The 21761-nt window shown below is 50.2% G+C and overlaps 1 protein-coding gene across 1 annotated transcript in view; it reads right to left on the reverse strand.

Annotated features, from left to right (window-relative positions):
* miga1 (mitoguardin 1) overlaps positions 1 to 21761 on the reverse strand; it is a 179551-nt gene that overhangs the window by 136070 nt on the left and 21720 nt on the right. The window contains exons 4-6 of the mRNA XM_072510401.1: positions 19522 to 19652; positions 12780 to 12909; positions 8107 to 8243 (exon numbers count right to left, since the gene is read on the reverse strand). Of these exons, the coding sequence (XP_072366502.1) occupies positions 8107 to 8243; positions 12780 to 12909; positions 19522 to 19652 (398 nt within the window). The remainder of the gene's footprint in view (positions 1 to 8106; positions 8244 to 12779; positions 12910 to 19521; positions 19653 to 21761) is intronic.

A 21761-nucleotide genomic window follows, 5' to 3' on the forward strand; every position in this document is an offset into this window, starting at 1 on the left:
CAGGCTCGTCCCAAAATCAGCAGCGTGGCGTAGAACTCGTCCATCGATTCTCCGGGAACTTGCCGTCTCGTCGCGAGCTGGTAGCGAGCGTAGATTTGGTTAACTGGGCGAACGTAGAGACTTCTGAGTGCTGTGAACGCCGTCTGGAAATCGTCAGTGTCTTCAATGAGGGTGAAAATCTCCGTGCTCACCCTCGAGTGCAGGACCTGCAGTTTTTGTTCGTCTGAGACTCGGCCGGTGGTCGTTCTGAGGTAGGCCTCGAAGCAAGTCTGCCAGTGTTTGAAGGCTGCTGCCGCGTTCACTGCGTGGGGGCTGATCCTCAGGCATTCTGGAATGATCCTGAGCTCCATAGTCCTTTTTAGGCACGCTTAATAAATTGTAGCGCACAAAGACTCCATGAGACGAATATAGTGAAGTCGATGAGGCTTTATTAAGCGTGTCTGTTCCCCAGCAGCTCGATAGTAAACTGGCCTGCGGGGGAAGACTCCGGCTTCTTATACTCCGCCTTCAGGGCGGAGCTTGAGGTCAACGGCCAACCAGGACCCGGGATCTGTCAGCCAATGACATTAGGGCTTCCAGTCCCACATGACCCCCAATACATACTACCACAGGGGGTAGATACGTGATGGTGAGTGGCAGATTGCAAGGTGAGGCGGTGGTTCTGGTGAACGTATATGCCCCGAACTGGGATGATGCCAACTTCATGAAGCGTATGCTGGGGCGTATCCCGGACCTGGAGGCGGGAAAGTTGGTAATAGAACATAGAACATAGAACATTACAACGCAGTACAGGCCCTTCGGCCCTCGATGTTGCGCCGACCTGTGAAACCACTCTAAAGCCCATCTACACTATTCCCTTATTGTCCATATGTCTATCCAATGACCATTTGAATGTCCTTAGTGTTGGCGAGTCCACTACTGTTGCAGGCAGGGCATTCCACGCCCTTACTACTCTCTGAGTAAAGAACCTACCTCTGACATCTGTCTTATATCTATCTCCCCTCAATTTAAAGGTATGTCCCCCCTCGTGCTAGACGTCACCATGGGGGGAGACTTCAACACGGTGCTGGATCCAGGGCTGGACCGGTCCAGGTCTAGGACCGGGAGGAGGCCGGCAGCGTCCAAGTTGCTTAAGGACTTCATGGAGCAGATGGGAGGAGTGGATCCCTGGAGATTTACTAGGCCTAGGAGTAAAGAGTTCTCCTTCTTCTCCCATGTCCACAAGGTGTATTCTCGGATAGACTTCTTTGTCCTGGGAAGGGCGCTGATCCCGAAGGTGGCCGGGACGGAGTACTCAGCTATAGCCATTTCGGACCATGCCCCACATTGGGTAGATCTGGAAGTAGGAGAGGAAAAGGAACAGCACCCACTGTGGAGATTAGATATGGGATTGTTGGTGGACGAGGGTGTGTGTGTAAGGGTAAGGAGATGTATCGAAAGGTATCTGGAGATTAATGACGACGGAGAGGTTCAGGTGGGAGTGGTCTGGGAAGCACTGAAGGCGGTGGTCGGAGGGGAACTGATCTCCATAAGGGCCCATAAGGGGAAACAAGAGAGCAAAGAGAGTGAGAGATTGTTGAGAGAAATTTTGAGGGTGGATAGGCAGTATGCGGTGGCTCCGGATGAAGGACTATACAGGGAAAGACGAAGGTTGCACACGGAATTTGATTTGTTGACCACGGGTAAGGCGGAGGCACAATGGAGGAAGGCACAGGGAGTGCAGCATGAGTACGGAGAGAAGGCGAGCCGGTTACTGGCCCAACAACTGAGGAAGAGGGGGGCGGCGAGGGAGATTGGAGGGGTTAGGGACGAGGAGGGTGAGATGGAACGGGGAGTGGAGAGGGTGAACGGGGTGTTTAAGGCATTTTATGAGAGGCTGTATAACGCTCAGCCCCCAGAAGGGAAGGAGGGAATGATGCACTTCCTAGACCAGTTGGAATTCCCGAAGGTTGAGGAGCAGGAGAGGACAGGACTGGGAGCACAGATTGAGGTGGAGGAGGTGATAAAAGGGATTGGGAGCATGCAGGCAGGGAAGGCCCCGGGACCGGATGGGTTCCCGGTGGAATTTTATAGGAAATACGTGGACCTGCTGGGCCCGCTTCTGACGAGAACCTTTAATGAGGCCAGGGAAAGGGGGACGTTGCCCCCGACGATGTCGGAGGCGACGATATCGCTGCTCTTGAAAAGGGACAAAGACCCGCTGCAGTGCGGGTCATACAGGCCCATTTCCCTCCTGAATGTAGATGCCAAGCTTTTGGCCAAGATGATGGCGACGAGGATAGAGGATTGTGTCCCGGGGCTGGTTCACGAGGATCAAACGGGGTTTGTTAAGGGGAGACAATTGAACACTAACATACGGAGGCTGCTGGGTGTGATGATGATGCCCCCGCCGGAGGGGGAGGCGGAGATAGTGGTGGCGATGGATGCAGAGAAAGCATTTGATAGAGTGGAGTGGGATTACCTGTGGGAAGTGTTGAGGAGATTTGGATTTGGAGAGGGGTTTATTGGATGGGTTCAGCTTCTATACGGGGCCCCGGTGGCAAGTGTGACTACAAATAGGCAGAGATCTGACCACTTCTGTCTATACAGAGGGACAAGACAGGGATGTCCTCTGTCCCCGTTACTGTTTACGTTGGCAATTGAGCCACTGGCCATAGCGCTGAGGGGCTCTAGGAAGTGGAGGGGAGTACTTAGGGGAGGAGAAGAGCACCGGGTGTCACTATACGCGGATGATTTGTTGTTGTATGTCGCGGACCCAGTGGAGGGGATGCCCGAGATAATGCAGACACTCAGGGAGTTTGGGGAATTTTCAGGATATAAACTGAATATGGGGAAGAGTGAGCTGTTTGTGATGCACCCTGGGGAACAGGGCAGGAGAATAGATGATTTGCCGTTGAGGAGAGTAACAAGGGATTTTCGGTACCTAGGGATCCAGATGGCCAGGAACTGGGGAACCTTGCATAAGCTTAATTTAGTAAGATTGGTGGAGCAGATGGAAGAGGACTTTAGGAGAAGGGACATGTTGCCCCTGTCACTGGCGGGTAGGGTGCAGGCGGTTAAAATGGTGGTCCTTCCGCGGTTTCTTTTTGTGTTCCAGTGCCTCCCTGTGACGATTACAAAAGCCTTTTTCAAGAAAGTGGATAAGAGCATTATGAGTTTTGTGTGGGCTGGGAAGACCCCAAGAGTGAGGAGGGGGTTCCTGCAGTGTAGTAGGGATAGGGGGGGACTGGCACTGCCGAGTTTAAGTGACTATTATTGGGCCGCCAACATGTCAATGGTATGCAAGTGGATGGGGGAAGGGGAGGGAGCGGCGTGGAAAAGACTAGAGATGGCGTCCTGTAGGGGAACCTGCCTGCAAGCATTAGCGACGGCGCCTTTACCGTTCTCCCCGAAGAAATACACCACAAGTCCAGTGGTGGTGGCAACGCTGAAAATTTGGGGGCAGTGGAGACGACATAAGGGAGTGACGGGTGCCTCGGTGAGGTCCCCGATAAGGAACAACCACAGGTTCGTCCCGGGGAAGATAGATGGGGGATTTAAAGCTTGGCAGAGAGCAGGAATTGTGAAATTGAAGGATTTGTTCCTAGGCGGGACGTTTGCGAGTCTGGGAGCACTGACAGAAAAATATGGGTTGCCACCGGGGAATGCATTTCGATATATGCAACTGAGGGCTTTTGCGAGGCAACAGGTGAGGGAATTTCCACGGCTCCCGGCGCAAGAGATTCAGGACAGAGTGATTTCGGGGGCATGGGTGGGGGATGGTAGGGTGTCAGATATATACAGGGAAATGAGAGACGAGGGGGAGATGATGGTAGAGGAGCTGAAGGGAAAATGGGAGGAGGAGCTGGGGGAAGAGATTGAGGAGGGGCTGTGGGCAGATGCCCTAAGTAGGGTAAACTCTTCGTCCTCATGCGCCAGGCTCAGCCTGATACAATTCAAGATTCTACATAGGGCGCACATGACTGGAGCAAGGTTAAGTAGATTTTTTGGAGTGGAGGATAGGTGCGGGAGATGCGCGGGAAGCCCAGCGAAGCACACCCACATGTTTTGGTCATGCCCGGTACTGCATGGGTTCTGGGTGGGGGTGGCGAATGTGCTTTCAAGGGTGGTGGGGGTCCGGGTCGAGCCAGGCTGGGGGTTGGCGATATTTGGGGTTGCGGACGAGCCAGGAGTGCAGGAGGCGAGAGAGGCTGATGTTTTAGCCTTTGCGTCCCTAGTAGCCCGGCGAAGGATATTACTTATGTGGAAAGAAGCTAAACACCCAGGCGTGGAGGCCTGGATAAACGACATGGCGGGGTTTATAAAATTGGAGCGGATAAAATACGCACTAAGAGGTTAAGCTCAAGGGTTCACCAGGCGGTGGCAACCGTTCCTTGACTATCTCGCAGAGCAATAAGGGAAATGGGAAAGGTAGCAGCAGCAACCCAGCAACCCATCCGGGCCCTCAGGGGTTTTGTACAGGTGTTTGTATATGAGTTATTTATATTGTTTTTTGTGACTTTATTATTTTGGATATTGGCTAGTTTTTATTTTTGTTGCTGGCAGTTGCCGTCTAGTTAATATATTATTTGTTCTTTAAAAAAAACGGTCATCATCATTATTTATATTGTTTTAAAGTTGCAAAAGGGAAAATTTTGTATTGTCTTTGTTTGACCGAAAAATCTGAATAAAACATATTTTTAAAAAAAGAAAATGCTAGCCAGGAGCTAAGTATGGTAGCCAGGCCTGGATCACGAGATCGCCAGGAGCATCAGAAGTTCCCACCAGCCCAGCCATGCATGCAGATTTTGCCAGACTCCTTCAAGGCTCAATGTTCTTGCTGATAGTGGACGTCCATTCCAGATGGCTGGACGTCCATCGAATGCTGTCCACCACTTCAAAGGCCACCGTCGAGAAGCTATGACTCTCATTCAGTACCCATGATATTAGTCAAGGTCAACGTTACCCCATTCACCAGTGAGGAGTTTGCACGCATCATGAAGACAAACGGGGCGACGCACACCCGGACAGCCCCCTACCACCCTCCCTCAAATGGTCTGGCTGAACGAGCAGTGCAGACTTTCAAGAAGGATATGCGGAAATAGGCCACGGCATCGTGGAGACGAGGCTGGAGCGTTTTTTGTTCAGCCACCAGACCACATATTATGACCAGAGTGGCACAGGCTGAACCTTGGTGGGCCGGATGCTCTGGACCCGCCTTAGCCTAATGTTCCCCAATATAAGCGGGAAAGTGGAATGCAGACAAGACCTTCAGAGGCAGCACCGAAGCAGACAGGCGCAGGACAGATGTTTCCACCAGGGGGACGCAGTGTACGTACAAAACTTCGGAGAGGGTACCTGGTGGATGGCAGGGACCATGGTGAAACAGACGGGACCCGTGTTGTACTCGATTAAACACGAGAACAGATGGTGCGGAAGCACCCGGAAAACCTCCAGAGCAGGGGGCCAGTGTCCGGACAAATCCCACCGGAGGAACCGTCTTCCAGCCTCGCTGGCCCGGCACAAAGGGGCCCGGGGACATCACCCCCTGGGGGACCCGACACTGAGATGTGTGATGTGGAGGGTTCAGGGTCCGAAATGGAGGCTCGGACGTCCGGGTTTTCGGATGATGGCCTCACCAGGGAACGGTCGCCGGTGGTGCCCCCCCCCAGGCGGTCGATGCGGAAACGACGTTCGCTGACATACCCCCCAACCCTGCCCCACAACAACCGCAGGCATAACCGCTGGCAAAGCGGGGATGACAACCTCTTCCACTCCCTAAAAACAGAGGGACTTATGGTCTTTGGGGGGAAGGGGGGGGGGGGCGAGGGGCTGTTATGACCCCCACAAGATCCATGGGGTACGTGTTCCCCCGCTGAGGGGCGATGGCCCGAAAGCAGGCTCATTATTTCCCCGAGATAAACGCCGGCCCAAGAGGGACCCGGAATCGCAGGGTGGTTCCGGCTGGAATTTGGACTGTTGCTTAGTTGCTGCATTTCCGAGCTGCGAGTAGGAAATGAACTACTTCTGACTCATCGGGACGCCTCATCGACTACAAAAAAGGCCTTCTTGAAATCCACATAATATCCATAGTCACCTCCCACATCAATTATCTCTTCAAAAAAATGCATGATACGACCTTTAAAATTCACGCAGGATCTAACGCTGACATAACTAAAAATAAATTGTCATTTATCTGTGTTGCTTGTAGGAGCTTCTGTGCACAAATTGGCTGCTGTGTTTCCCACATTTACAACACTTTAAGCTGCTTAATTAGCTATAAAAGACTTTGACGTGACCTAAGGGTAAGAGACGTGCTCTATAAATGCAAGGTCTTGCTTTCTTTTTCCTTTACTGAAAGACTCCATGTTGCTCTGTCATAGATTAGTGTCTTTTTGAGGTTAGGATATTGTATGCAATACATGAAGCAACCTTAATTCAGAGTTAATGTAACTTACATTGACATTTAAACATATGCCAGATCAGTCCATTTGACGACGGTAATTGTATCTAAGTGCTCTTTCCCAAACTTGCTAATGGGCCCCATTCATTGTGCATATGTTTCACTCTCCCTGTTCCAAACAGGCATTGTCTTTTATTTATCCTCATTAAAATACATTAACTCTCCACACAGCTTCAATATTATCATAGAACCCCTACAATGCAGAAGGAGGCCATTCGGCCCATCGAGTCTGCACCGACCCTCTGAAAAAGCATCTGAGCTAGACCCACTCCCCGCCCTATCCCCATAACCTTATCTAACCTGCACATCTCTGGACTGTGGGAGGAAACCGGAGCACCCGGAGGAAACCCACGGAGACACGGGGAGAAGGTGCAAACTCCACACAGTCACCCAAGGTTGGAATTGAACCCGGATCCCTGGCGCTGTGAGGCAGCAGTGCTTACCGCTGTGCCACCATGCCACCCTTTAACTCTTTAACTATCAGCTGGCCATACCCTATAAATTGCTCGTGAGCACTTGTCCCTCTACAGAGCTAAGATGTAGGTCAGTCTAAATGAAATCAAGCTCCACTGTGGCTCAGTTGGCAGCACACTCGCCAAAGAACGAGGAGGTCTTGGATTTAAATACCACTCAAAGCTTCGCACAACTACCCGGCTGACACTACTGTGCCGTACCGAGTCAGTGCTGCACTGTCGAAGGTGCCCTCATTTGGAGGAGGCGTTAAACCCGATGGTTTTAAAAGATCCCAAGAGCCAGGTCAGTCCTCCCCGGTTACCTGGACAACAGTTAACTCTCAATGAAAATCCCTATCGCATTCAGGTCATTGTCAAATTCCTGTTGGTGGGAGCTTGCTGTGCCCAATCCGGTTGCTGCATTTGCTGCATTACAATAGTCACTAGGTTTGAAAATTGTTTATTGGTTCTGCTCTGTGAGGTTGTGAAAGGTGTAAATATTGGCCAGAATTTTACACTGTTCAGGCGGGTAGGCAGGGCAGGGTGGGCAGGGGGGGTATTTAGGTTGGTAGGCGCTCAGCGAGAGTTTGAAGTTCACCCGCCAACAACCAAGCCGGCAATTAATCCCACTAAGGGGCCATTTGAAAGATAGTTTACATGGCCCTCCTATTTTACAGTTGGCGGACAGGCCGATTGGCCAGAAAGCCTTCATGTTTTAGCTACAACCTCGATCCAGGGTGGGATGAAATGTCAAGGCTGACATAAAATTTTGAAAAGTTATCTGGGGACCAAGGTTGATGTTCGCTGCGTTTTTCCACTGGGACTTAACGTGTAGAAGTCTTCCGCTCCCTGAGACAGCCCCGCAATGGTTGTCCACTTGAGGGAACCCACTAGAGGTGCCAGCCCGCACCCTCTCTTATCCTGGTGCCCACCCTCTTCCCATCCTCCTTGGCAGCGACTGAGCGTTCCTGATACTGGCTTCCCGTTAACAGGCCAACCAGTGGGAAATTGCGTTCCGGGGCTGTATGTGGCCGGGAGCGCAGGCATGCCCGCTTTCAAGTCTGCCGAGAGTGCACGCGCGACGAGCACACCATTCAGGCCATAAACACAAATTCGCTACCGAGTTCCAAAATCCTCCAGTGCTGAGTAATCCTGGAAGGCTCAACGTTCCACATTAATATTTCATGCCCCCTACTCATTGCCAAGTCTTACCTCCACCGTTTCTTCCGCAATCGCGTCTCCTGCCCCCAGTTTCACGGCAGTGCAGTTGGCCTCATCCTCGGCCTGCCTGCTGCGGAAAGTCAAAGCCTGCTCCCATCGCTGGAGTGCCTCCTCAAACAGTTCCATACCTGCACAGGGGCGAGAGTCGGAGCAACAGCAGCATCTTTGTTACTGGCACAAACCATGGAGAGATTTACAAAGAACTGCAGATGTTAGAGAGAGAAGACTGAGGTCACGGCTTCTCTCTGGGTTTGACAATGGGCAGCACGGTAGCATTGTGGATAGCACAGTTGCTTCACAGCTCCAGGGTCCCAGGTTCGATTCCGGCTTGGGTCACTGTCTGTGCGGAGTTTGCACATCCTCCCCGTGTGTGCGTGGATTTCCTCCGGGTGCTCCGGCTCCCTCCCACAGTCCAAAGATGTGCGGGTTAGGTGGATTGGCCATGATAAATTGCCCTTAGTGTCCAAAATTGCCCTTAGTGTTGGGTGGGGTTACTGGATTATGGGGATAGGGTGTAAGTGTTGACCTTGGGTAGGGTGCTCTTTCCAAGAGCTGGTGCAGACTTGATGGGCCGAATGGCCTCCTTCTGCACTGTAAATTCTAATTCTATGACACAAAGTGTCCTCAACCAACATCACCAAAAGCAGACGATTGCTGTTGCAATCAATTGCTATTGGTGCGACCTTGCTGCGTACAAATGAACTGCGCCGTTTCCCTACTTCGCAACAGTGGCGAGCCTTCACTGACTGTGAAGCACTTTGGGACGTCATGAAGGGGGCTAAAGTAAACGCAAGTTTGAGCGAGCTTCACTGGGTTGACACCTGGGCCAAGAGGCTGAGGAAGTTGGGCCGAGAGCCACTGGAATTTCGAAGAACGAGAGGTGACCTCATTGAAAGGTACAAGAGTCCGAAGGGGTTTGATAGGGTGAAGGCTCAGAGATTGCTTCCGCTGGTCGGGGGCACAGCCTCCTACCCCAGATGACCATAGGCTGCTTCCTGCTTTGAGGGGGAGAGTTGACTGGAGGTGATTTAACCTGAAGGTCACCGCACCTCAGGCGAGGGGCAAAGTTGAGAAGGCGGTTGAAAACCTCAGTTGGCACGGGAACTGAACCTCCGCTGTTGGCCTCGCTCTGCTTCACGAACCAGCTGTCCAGCCAGCGGAGCTAAACAGGTCCCCCCCCCCGCCCCCCTCCGGGTGCTCCGGTTTCTTCCCACAGTCCAAAGATGTGCAGGTTAGGAGAATTGGCCATGCTAAATTGCCCTTCGTGTCCAAAATTGCCCTTAGTGTTGGGTGGGGTTACTGGGTTATGGGGATGGGGTGGGTCGGGTGCTCTTTCCAAGAGCCAGTGCAGACTCGATGGGCCGAATGGCCTCCTTCTGCACTGTAAATTCTATGAAATCTATGAATATTTGGAATTCCCTACCTCAGAGGGTCGTGGGTGCTTCATTGTCAAATACATTTAAGGCGACTTCCGGTTGTTGCTATGCCTAGGTAGGTCGCACGTTCGGCAGCTCCCGGCAAGAATGGACGTTTGGGCCCTTTTGAGGAGCCCCAGCGGCACTTGTACGACGGTTCCCAGTGGGGGAAGGTGATAGTAAGGTTCCCCCAGCACTGTATGGAGCGGACCAGGAGTGGAGCGATCAAAAAAGTGGTTTTGGAGCAGCGAAGAGAGCGGGGGAGGAAAAGCAAGATGGCGGCGGGTGGCGATCAAGCAGCGTGGGCGCAGTGGTCGCGGGAGCAGCAAGAGTTCCTTAAAAACTGCTTTGCGGAGCTGAGAGCAGAAATGCTGGCGCCAATGAAGGCGTCGATCGAAAAGCTGGTGGAGACCCAGAAGACCCAAGGGGCGGCGATTCGAGAGGTGCGGCAGATGGCCTCAGAGAACGAGGACGAGATTTTGGGCCTGGCGGTGAAGGTGGCGGCGCACGAGGCGCTACACAAGAAGTGGCAGGAGAAGTTTGAGGTCCTGGAGAACAGGTCGAGGAGGAAGAATCTTTGGATTCTGGGTCTCCCTGAAGGAGTGGAGGGGTTCGACGCTGGGACATATGTAGTTACAATGCTCAACGCGCTGATGGGCGCAGGAGCTTTCCCGAGGCTCCTGGAGCTGGATGGGGCTCATCGAGTCCTAGCAAGGAGGCCTAAAGCCAACAAGCCGCCAAGGGCTGTAGTGGTGAGGTTCCACCGCTTTATGGACAGCGAGTGCGTCCTGAGATGGGCGAAGGAATAACGGAGCAGCAGGTGGGAGAATACGGAGATCCGTGTCTACCAGGACTGGAGTGCGGAGGTGGCCAAGGAGAGGGCTGGTTTTAATCGGGCCAAGGCGGTTCTCCATCGGAAGGGGGTGAAGTTTGGAATGCTGCAGCCAGCGCGATTGTGGGTCACGTTTCAGGACCGTCACCACTATGAGACACCAGGTGAGGCGTGGACCTTTATTCAGACTGAAAAGCTGGACTCGAACTGAGGGTTTGTTGTGGGGGGTGTTTACTGTATTTTGGGGGTGTTCTGCTTCTGGTTTCAGGTTGGGAAGAGGGGAAATGGGAAGGGGTGAGTGGATATGATGTGGGGGCTGTGTGAGAGTGTGGGCGCCGGTACTGTAGGGGCAGGTCCCCGCTGATGAAGGGGGGGTTGGAAGCCCGGGGTTGGGGAGCTGGGGCGAGGTCGCAGAAAAAGGAGCTGCGTCATAGGGGGCGGGGCCGGCTTGGATGGAAAGCGCGGGCTTTTTCCCGCGCTAAGGGAGGGGCGGGGCCTGGGGGGAATGGTGGTGCTGGAGGAGAGCGCACATTGATCGACAGGGGGAGGGGGGGGGGGGGATTTCCACACTAGGGGGGTCGTTGGAATGGCGGGAGTGGCCGGGGTCAGCAGGAGTCAGCTGACTTACGGGAGTGTAATGGGGGGAGCAATATGGCTGGATGGTGATCTGGCTGGGGGGGGGGGAGGCGCGGGCACGTGGCTGGCCTAAAAAAGGGGATGGCTAGTCGGCAGGGGGGGCGGGCGGGTGCGAGTAGCCCCATATGAGGGGCCTGAATGGGCCGGTCAAGAGGGCCCGGGTGTTCGCTCACTTAAAGGGACTGAAGGCAGACGTGGCCATGCTCCAGGAGACACACTTGAAGGTGGCAGATCAGGTCAGGCTGAGAAAGGGATGGGTAGGGCAGGTCTTTCACTCGGGGCTGGATGCGAAGAATAGAGGGGTGGCTGGACCCAGCACTGGACCGTTCCAGGTCCAGGACGGGTAAGAGGCCGGCTGCGGCCCAGGTGCTCAGGGGGTTTAAGGACCAGATTGGGGGAGTGGATCTGTGGAGGTTTGCCAGGCCGGTGGCCAGAGAATTTTCTTTTTTCTCCCACGTCCATAAAGCCTACTCCCAGATAGATTTTTTTATAATGAGATGGGCACTAATCCCGAAAGGGGAGGGAACGGAATATTCGGCTATAGCCATCTCGGACCACGCCCCGCATTGGGTGGAGCTGGAGTTGGGGGAGGAGCGGGACCAGCGCCCGCTGTGGCGCCTCGATGTGGGACTATTGGCGGATGAGGAGGTGTGCGGGCGGATCCGGGGGTGTATTCAAAGATACATGGAGGCCAACGACAATGGGGAGGTGCAGGTGGGGGTAGTCTGGGAGGCTCTGAAGGCGGTGGTTAGGGGAGAGCTAATTTTGATTAGGGCCCATAGGGAGAAGAGAGAGACGAGGGAGAGGGAGAGATTGGTGGGGGAGATATTAAGGGTGGACAGGAGCTATGCAGAGGCCCCCAAGGAGGGGCTACTTAGGGAGCGACGAAACCGCCAAATGGAATTTGATCTATTGACCACGGGAAAAGCAGAGGCACAGTGGAGGAAAATGCAGGGGGCGGTATATGAGTATGGGAAGAAGACGAGCTGGATGCTGGCACATCAGCTTCGTAAGAGGGAGGCAGCGAGGCAGATTGGTGGAATTAGAGATAGAGGGGGGAATACGGTCCGGAGTGCGGTGAGAATAAACAAGGTATTTAGGGACTTCTAAGGTAATCTGCATAGGTCTGAGCCCCCGGAGGGGGGGAGGGGATGCGGCAATTCTTGGACCAACTGAGGTTCCCGAGGGTGGAGGAGGAGCAGGTGGCTGGTTTGGGGGCGCCGATTGGGCTGGAGGAGCTGGTTAAAGGTTTGGGGAGCATGCAGGCGGGGAAGGCCCCGGGACCGGACGGGTTCCCGGTTGAATTTTACAGAAAGTATGTGGACCTGCTGGGCCCGTTGCTGGTGAGAACTTTTAATGAGGCGAGGGAGGAGGGGACCCTGCCCCCGACAGTGTCCCGGGCGCTGATCTCATTGATTTTGAAGCGGGATAAGGATCTATTGCAATGTGGAAATCTCATGTATAATTTTTGCTTGGTTTTTTTTTCTGGTTGGAGTGTTTTGTTGAAAATCGTTGAAAAATTGAATAAATATATATATATTTTTTTTAATACATTTAAGGCAGGAATGGGCAGATATTTGGGAATCAGCAGGTATGGGGAGTGGGCGAGAAAGTGGAGGTGAATCCCAAGACCAGCCTCGATCGCACTGAATGGCAGAGTCGGTTTAATGGGCTCTATGTCTACCCCGGCTCCTTTTTCTTGTGTCCTTTCTTTCTTTACATCACTCCGTTTTCCCTCTTGCACAGTTACGATTCTGCGTTTTGATCCCCTCGCCACATACCCATCAGATAGAGGTTTTCAGGGGTCGTCACCGGCACGTTGGCCAGGTTTATTTCATTTTCTTCACCGACGTGGTCCCACAGGTTGGGCGCAGCGCACACAAAGCTGTGGGGGGAATTCACACTCCGAACCTGGGGGGGGGCAGAAACAAGAAAACAACAGCTGAAATCACTTTCCAGTTCTTGCAACCATTGAATGCCACCCGCCCATCCGCCAGCCACCCCCCCCCCCCCCCCACCCCCCACCGATACCTGAACCCCCACATCCCATTCACTTACCTTTGAAATTTACCTTCTCGCTTTGTCCCTTTAAACTCACCTGCTTTATGATAATAATGATCTTTACTGTCACAAGTAGGCTTACATTAACACTGCAATGGAGTTACTGTGAAAAGCCCCTAGTTGCCACATTCCGGTGCCTGTTCGGGTACACGGAGGGAGGATTCTTAGCACCTCGGCGCTGGAGCCGGGGATGCGCTTCGTTTCTTCGGCCTCGCCCAGTTGGAGTCAGGAAGGTCAGGCGAGACGGGCGCTTTGGATTTGAAGCAAAGTAAGATGCTATGGAGTGGTAATCCGCCGCTGATTGCCATTCCGAGAACGTTACGGGCCAGAGTTAGTGTTTCGAGTCCACTGCCACTCTTCTTCAGAACGCTTCTCGGGCTCAAAACGTTAACTCAGTTTCTCTCTCCACAGACGCTGTCTGACTTGTTGAGTTCCTCCAGCACTTCCAGCTGTCGTTCCTCCAAAACAATGTATTCTGTAAGCTACACTTACAGACACATGGCAAGCCCAAAACTCCCACATAGGCTGGCCCCTTTAAGTTATGGTGGCCACACAAAACAATTTTAAAGGGGCAGCGGACTTAAATAAATCGCCTGCCGCGCTCCAAAAACAAAAATTGTTGAACATAAGAATTAGGAGCAGTAGGCCACCTGGCCCCTCGAGCCTGCTCCGCCATTCAATGAGATCACGGCTGATCTTTTGTGGACTCAGCCCCACTTTCCGGCCCGAACACCATAACCCTTAATCCCTTTATTCTTCAAAAACCTATCTATCTTTATCTTAAAAACATTTAATGAAGGAGCCTCAACTGCTTCACTGGGCAAGGAATTCCATAGATTCACAACCCTTTGGGTGAAGAAGTTCCTCCTAAACTCAGTCCTAAATCTACTTCCCCTTATTTTGAGGCTATGCCCCCTACGTCTGCTTTCACCCGCCAGTGGAAACAACCTGCCCGCATCTATCCTCTCTATTCCCTTCATAATTTTATATGTTTCTATAAAATCCCCCCTCATCCTTCTAAATTCCAACGAGTAAAGTCCCAGTTACTCAACCTCTCCTTGTCATCCAACCCCTTCAGCTCTGGGATTAACCTAGTGAATCTCCTCTGCACACCCACCAGCGCCAGTATGTCCTTTCTCAGGTAAGGATACCAAAACTGAACACAATACTCCAGGTGTGGCCTCACTAACACCTTATACAATTGCAGCATAACCTCCCTAGTCTTAAACTCCATCTCTCTAGCAAGGAAGGACAAAATTCCATTTGCCTTCTTAATCACCTGTTGCACCTGTAAACCAACTTTTTGCGACTCATACACTAGCACACCCAGGTCTCTCTGCACAGCAGCATGTTTTAATATTTTATCATTTAAATAATAATCCCTTTTGCTGTTATTCCTGCCAAAATGGATAACCTCACATTTGTCAACATTGTATTCCATCTGCCAGACCCTAGCTCATTCACTTAACCTTATTCAAATCCCTCTGCAGACTTCCAGTATCCTCTGCACTTTTTGCTTTACCAATCATCTTAGTGTCGTCTGCAAACTTGGACACATTGCCCTTGGTCCCCAACTCCAAATCATCTATGTAAATTGTGAACAATTGAGGGCCTAACACTGATCCCTGAGGGACACCACTAGCTACTGATTGCCAACCAGAGAAACAGCCATTAATCCCCATTCTTTGCTTTCTATTAATTAACCAATCCTCTATCCATGCTACTAGTAGGGGCGTGGAATGCCCTGCCTGCAACAGTAGTGGACTCGCCAACACTAAGGGCATTCAAATGGTCATTGGATAGACATATGGACGATAAGGGAATAGTGTAGATGGGCTTTAGAGTGGTTTCACAGGTCGGCGCAACATCGAGGGCCAAACGGCCAGTACTGCGCTGTAATGTTCTATGTTCTATGCTACTACTTTCCCCTTAATGCCATGCATCCTTATCTTATGCAGCAACCTTTTGTGTGGCATCTTGTCAAATCCAGATAAACCACATCCATTGGCTCCCTGTTATCTACCGCACTGGTAATGTCCTCAAAAAATTCCACTAAATTAGTTAGGCACGACCTGCCCTTTATGAACCCATGCTGCGTCTGTCCAATGGGACAATTTCCATCCAGATGCCTTGAATGTTGCAAGTGCAGTGGCTTTGTTTCCTGTTTTACCATTGCTGCAGGGAACCAATGCTCGGTATTTCCTGCCAACATCCCTCAAGATGATTGCAATCTCTGTCACTGGGACAACCTAGGAGTGACACGCTCCGACATTTTCTTGTTTATTTTGTTGGTGGATGAAACAGGAGTGAGGGACGGAGGGGCAATGAGGGGAATGGGTGGGCTGATGGTAATTGTGGGAGGAGGTTCAGTGTTAACCATGAAGAGTAGGAGGAACAGGCTGCCAATCTATTCATTAGCCTGGCAACTGACCAAAGACATCCAAAGAGTTTAGATTGTTAGAGACTGGAAGCCCTGTAGCTTTGTCTTCTTGCACAGGATGTGCAGCATAGAAAGAGGCATTTGTGCCTTGCCGATCCGGTCTGAGGGGCTGGTTTAGCACACTGGGCTAAATAGCTGGCTTTTAAAGCAGACCAAGGCAGGCCAGCAGCACGGTTCAATTCCCGTACCAGCCTCCCCGAACAGGCGCCGGAATGTGGCGACTAGGAGCTTTTCACAGTAACTTCATTTGAAGTCTACTTGTGACAATAAGCGATTTTCAATTCATTTCATTTCATGTTAATACCTCCCCCACCCTAATTACCTCATTCCACCCTGCAATCGCTGACCTACATTGGCTCTTGGTCAAGCAACAAATCAATTTTAAAATTCTTGTCCTCATTTTCCAATCCCTCCATGGTCGCCAAGGACTGAATGGCCATAAATTAGGAGGGGGGGGGGGAATGTGCAAGGAGACTTGGGTGTCCTCATACACTAGTCACTGAAGGTAAGCATGCAGGTACAGCAGGCGGTAAAGAAGGCAAATGGTATGTTAGCCTTCATTGCGAGAGGATTTGTGTACAGGAGCAGGGATGTCTTGCTGCAAATTATGAAGGGCCTTGGTGAGACCACACCTAGAGTATTGTGGGCAGTTTTGGTCTCCTTATCTGACGAAGCATGTTCTTGCTTTCGAGGGAGCGCAACAAAGGTTTCCCAGGCTGATTCCTGGGATGGCAGGACTGTTGTTTGAGGAGAGATTGAGTCGGTTAGGATTATTCTCGCTGGAGCTCAGAAGAATGAGGATGGCATCTCAGATAAACCTATAAAATCGTAACAGGAATAGACAGGGTAGATGCAGGAAGGATGCTCCCGATGGTGGGGGTGGCCAGAGCCAGGGGTCACAGCCAGAGGATACGGGGTAGATCATTTAGCACTGCTGCCTCAGGGCGCCGCGGACCCGGGTTCGATCCTGGCCCCGGGTCATTGTCCATGTGGGGTTTGCGTGGGCCTCACCCCCTCAACCCAAAGATGGGCAGGCTAGGTGATTGGCCACACTAAATTGCCCCTTAATTGGAAAAAAAAAGAATTTGGTACTTTACATTTTTTTTAAAAAGGTTGGACAGAGATTGTATATGTGCTGGTTATTGAATTCTGCTAGATACGGTTAGTTATGTGTTATCAGATTACATAAAACACACATTGAAATTAGAAATAGGGATAGGTCATTTGCAGTTCGAGCCTGATGGCAGCGATTTTCATTTCACTTCATTTCATATCCCTTTGTCCCTTTAGCCCCAAGAGCTATATCTAATTCCTTCTGGAAATCACATAACATTTTCGCCTCAACTGCTTCCTGTTGTAGTGAATTCCACAAAAGAAATTTCTCCTTATCTCAGTCCTGAAAAGTTTGCCCCTTATCCTCAAACTATGACCCCTGGTTCTGGACTTCTCCACCACCTGGAACATTCTTTCTGAATTTACCGTCTAATCCTGTTAGAATTTTATACGTTTCTAAGAGATCCCCTGTCATTCTTCTGAGTTCCAATGAATACAATCCTAACCCACTTAATATCTCCTCATATGACAGACCCGCCACCCCAGGAATCAGCCTGGTAAACCTTCACTGCACCCCATCCATAGCAAGAACATCCTTCCTTGGATAAGGACACCAAAAAACTGCACACAATACTCCATCATCATGAAGTGCTTCGAAAGGTTAGTCATGGCACAAATCAACTCCAGCCTCCCGGATTGCCTTGATCCACTACAGTTCACCCCCCGCTGCAACAGGTCCACAGCAGGCGCCATCTCCCTGGCCCTGCACTCAACACTGGAACATCTAGATAACAAAGACACCTATGTCAGACTCCTATTTATTGACTACAGCTCAGCCTTCAACACTATTATCTGACAAAACTCATCTCCAAACTCCGTGGCCTGGGCCTCGGCTCCTCCCTCTGTGACTGGATCCTGAACTTCCTAACCCACAGACCACAATCAGTAAAGATAGGCAACAACACCTCCACCACGATCATCCTCAACACACCCCACAAGGCTGTATCCTCAGCCCTCTACTATACTCCTTATACACCTATGACTGTGGCCAAATTCCCCTCCAACCGATTCTCAAATTTGCTGATGACACCACCGTAGTGGGTCGGATTTCCAACAATGACGAGACGGAGTACAGGAATGAGATAGAGAATCTGGTGAACTGGTGCGACGACAATAATCTCTCCCTCAATGTCAACAAAACGAAGGAGATTGTCATCGACTTCAGAAAGCGTCGAGGAGAACATGCCCCGGTCTACATCAATGGGAACGAAGTAGAAAGGGTCAAGAGCTTCAGGTTTTTAGATGTCCAGATCACCAACAGCCTGTCCTGGTCCCCCCATGCCAACACTATAGTTAGGAAAGTCCACCAACGACTCTACGTTCTCAGAAGACTAAGGAAATTTGGCATGTCAGCTACGACTCTCACCAACTTTTACAGATGCACCATAGAAAGCATTCTTTCTGGTTGTATCACAGCTTGGTATGGAGCCTGCTCTGCCCAAGACCGCAGAAACTACAAAAGGTTGTGAATGTAGCTCAATCCATCACGCAAACCAGCCTCCCATCCATTGACTCTGTCTACAATTCCCGCTGCCTCGGAAAAGCAGCCAGCATAATTAAGGACCCCACGCACCCCGGACATACTCTCTTCCACCTTCGTCCGTCAGGAAAAAGATACAAAAGTTTGAGGTCACGTACCAACCGACTCAAGAACAGCTTCTTCCCTGCTGCCATCAGGTTTTTGAATGGGCCAACCTCATATTAAGTTGATCTTTTCTCTACATCTCAGTTATGACTGTAACATTACATTCTGCAGTCTCTCCTTCCTTCCCTATGTACGGTATGCGTTGTCTGTATAGCTTGCAAGAAACAACACTTTTCACTGTGTTTTGTTATGCTCTTGACGCAGCATAAGCTGCTTCCTTGATGTGCGCTCTGACAAAGGAAGGTTCAGACTTGGAGATAGTTTTAACACATTTATTAAACTATTAACAATTCTCCTACATTGGATTCGACTCTCCTGTTAATTACTCAGACTAACTAACCAGTCTGCTACAATCTACGTGGTGGGTGTGATGTGTTTCAATCAACCCTGTCTGTACTCACTAAGTGTCTCAACTGGAAAGAGAAAGATCATGCGTGCTGTGTCCTTATATATGGGTTGGTGTAATGCCCCCTGTGGTAGTGTCACCTCTGGGTGTGTTGTGACTGCCCATTGGTTGTGTCCTATCTTACTGACCTATTGGTTGAATGTCTGTGTGTCATGTCTCTGGTGCTCCCTCTGGTGTCTAGCTAGGTGTAGTGTGTTCACATTAACCCCTTGTGTATTTACAGTGATGCATATCACCACACTGGAAAGAGAAAGATCATGCGTGCTGTGTCCTTATATATGGGTTGGTGTAATGCCCCCTGTGGTAGTGTCACCTCTGGGTGTGTCGTGACTGCCCATTGGTTGTGTCCTATCTTACTGACCTATTGGTTGAATGTCTGTGTGTCATGTCTCTGGTGCTCCCTCTGGTGTCTAGCTAGGTGTAGTGTGTTCACATTAACCCCTTGTGTATTTACAGTGATGCATATCACCACACACTGTATACTAATACATGTGACAATAATAAATCAAATCACATCAAAAGATGTGCCCTCACCAATGCACTATACAATTGCGGTAAAACATCCCTATTCCTATACTCAAATCCTCTCGCTACGAAGGCCAACATACCATTTGCCTTCTTTACTGCTTGTACCTGATTGTACAGATTCTTCCCCAAGCCCCCATCGCCTTCCCTGACTAGATTAATCCAATTAATACAAAACTGCAGTAGTTAGGGTCAGTCCGGAGTTAGCACATGTCCAGCTATCTTGCCCAGGAAATACTAACCCAGCCACTCCGGCTCACCATGCACTACACCTCCCTGTCTGTGTGAGAGCAAACCTTTGAAGACTTGACTTACTGCTCAATGCCTACTTACCGAAGCCAGACTCTGCGCTGAGCCAGAGTATTTGCTGAGCAGTCCCGCAGACGCATACGTGTTTAGCGAGTGTGATCCCTTTGATTGCAAGGAGAGGCTCAGATTCTGTCGACTGCTAGCGCAACTCGAGCCTGTGAGTGAAAATCACAAAGGGAGGGTGACATTGGTGCAAATGGAAAATCGCCCCCCACTCTGTGTCAGTCACGGATCAATGGTTAAATGGTTAAATGTCAAATCGCACGCAAAGAGACTTGGGTGCAAAATCTGGACTGACACTCCAAAGCAGCATTGACGGAGTGCTGCACTATTAGAAGTGCCATCTGTTGGATAAGATGCTACCGCTGCAGATGGACATGAAAGATGCCAGGATGGTGTGCGGCACAGTGGCACAATGGTTAGCACTGCCGCCTCATGGCGCCAAGGTCCCAGGTTCGATCCCGGCCCCGGATCACTGTCCGTGTGGAGTTTGCACATTCTCCCCGTGTCTGTGTGGGTCTCACCCCCACAACCAAAGATGTGCAGGGTGGTGGATTGGCCACACTAAATTGCCCCTTAATTGGAAAAAAATAATTGGGTGCTCTAAGTTTAAAAAATAAATTTGCTGTAAATCGCTTTGGGACAACTTGAAGCCATGGAAGGGTCTATGTAAACACAAGTTCCTCCTTTTTAAATTTCCTTCCCCGTCAAACAGCAAAGCATTCCTTTGGCGAAAAGCCCCAAGACTTCTGCTACTTAAAATGCAATTTTCGAAATATTATTCACACTTACAAAATGTATCGCGCAAACAAAAAAAAGGTGATGCGAGATGTTCTGATCCCCAGCAGTGAAATCTCGTGGCTGGCAGAGCACACGGGGAAAATAATCTTTCCTTTCTCTATTGATTCCAATTAGAAGCAAGGATGGGAAAGTGTTGTTCAATGTTTAAGTGTTTCCACTGCAAAGTCACTGATGCGGTCAGCTTACAAGAAGCTCTTCAATCAGCAGCACTCACAATTACACGTTAAATCCATTACCGCTTCCAGATTGCCAAACTGAATTCAATATTCCTCCAGTGACAGAAAGCCACTTCAATTATGCCATTTTTAAGCATACTCTCAATCTCTTTGTTAATCTGTGCCAATTTTAAAGGGTTAAGTCTATATGGATGTTGTTTGATTGGAACAGCATTTCCCACATCTACATCATGTATAGCCATTTTAGTACTTCCCAATTTATCTCTACAAACTTGCCCATGTGATATCAATAACTCTTTCAGGTCAGTCCATTTTGCCTCTGGAAGGTAACTCAACAATTTATCCCAATTTTTAAGAACATCCTCATTTTCGAATTTAATTTGAGGTATGTCAAATTCACAGTCATCTTGTTTTTGGTTTGTCACTTTGAGTTAGAATCATTAAAACCTCTTCCTTTTCCTCTCCTTCCCTTTCAAAGTACCTTTTAAGCATATTCACATGACACACTCGGTGAGTCTTCCTTCTGTCTGGTGTTTTTACCACATAATTCACCTCACTTAATTTCCTTTCAATCTGATAAGGTCCACAAAACCTTGTTTCTAAAGGTTCACTTACCACTGGTAACAACACTAAAACTTTATCCCCACAGGCAAAACTACGAACTTTGGATTTCTCATCCGCTACCCGTTTCATCACATTTTGTGCTACTTTTAAATGTTGTCCAGCCAAATCACCTGCTCTATTTAATCGTTCCCTAAAATTTGACATGTAATCCAATAATGTAATTTCCGATTTCTCACTCACCAATTTTTCCTTAATCAATTTTTTAAAAAAATATTTTTATTCTCCTCCTTTTCACGTTTTCTCCCGCATTTACACCCATCAACAATAAACAATAATCAGCAACAGATATGTCAATCCCCATAACAGTAACAACACTCACATCCTCCCACCAACCTCCAAACATCAGCCCGCATGTTTACATAAACAAATGACAAAAAGGAATCAGGGATTACCCAGTCACCCTTAATATACGCAGCCCCCCTCCCACCCCAACCCTCCCACCCATCCCCCCCAACTAATGTTCGATGTTATCTAGTTCTTGAAAATGCATAATAAATAGTGCCCATGACTTGTAGAACCCCTCCGAGCTTCCCCTCAGTTCGAACTTAACCTTCTCAAGGGTCACGTAGTCCAACAGGACCCCCCGCCACGCCAGGGCACAGGGTGGAGAGGCTGCTCTCCATCCCAGCAGGATCCGCCTTCGGGCGATCAACGAGGCGAAGG

This window comes from Scyliorhinus torazame, chromosome 7, assembly GCF_047496885.1.
Source record: "Scyliorhinus torazame isolate Kashiwa2021f chromosome 7, sScyTor2.1, whole genome shotgun sequence".
NCBI lineage: Eukaryota > Metazoa > Chordata > Chondrichthyes > Carcharhiniformes > Scyliorhinidae > Scyliorhinus > Scyliorhinus torazame.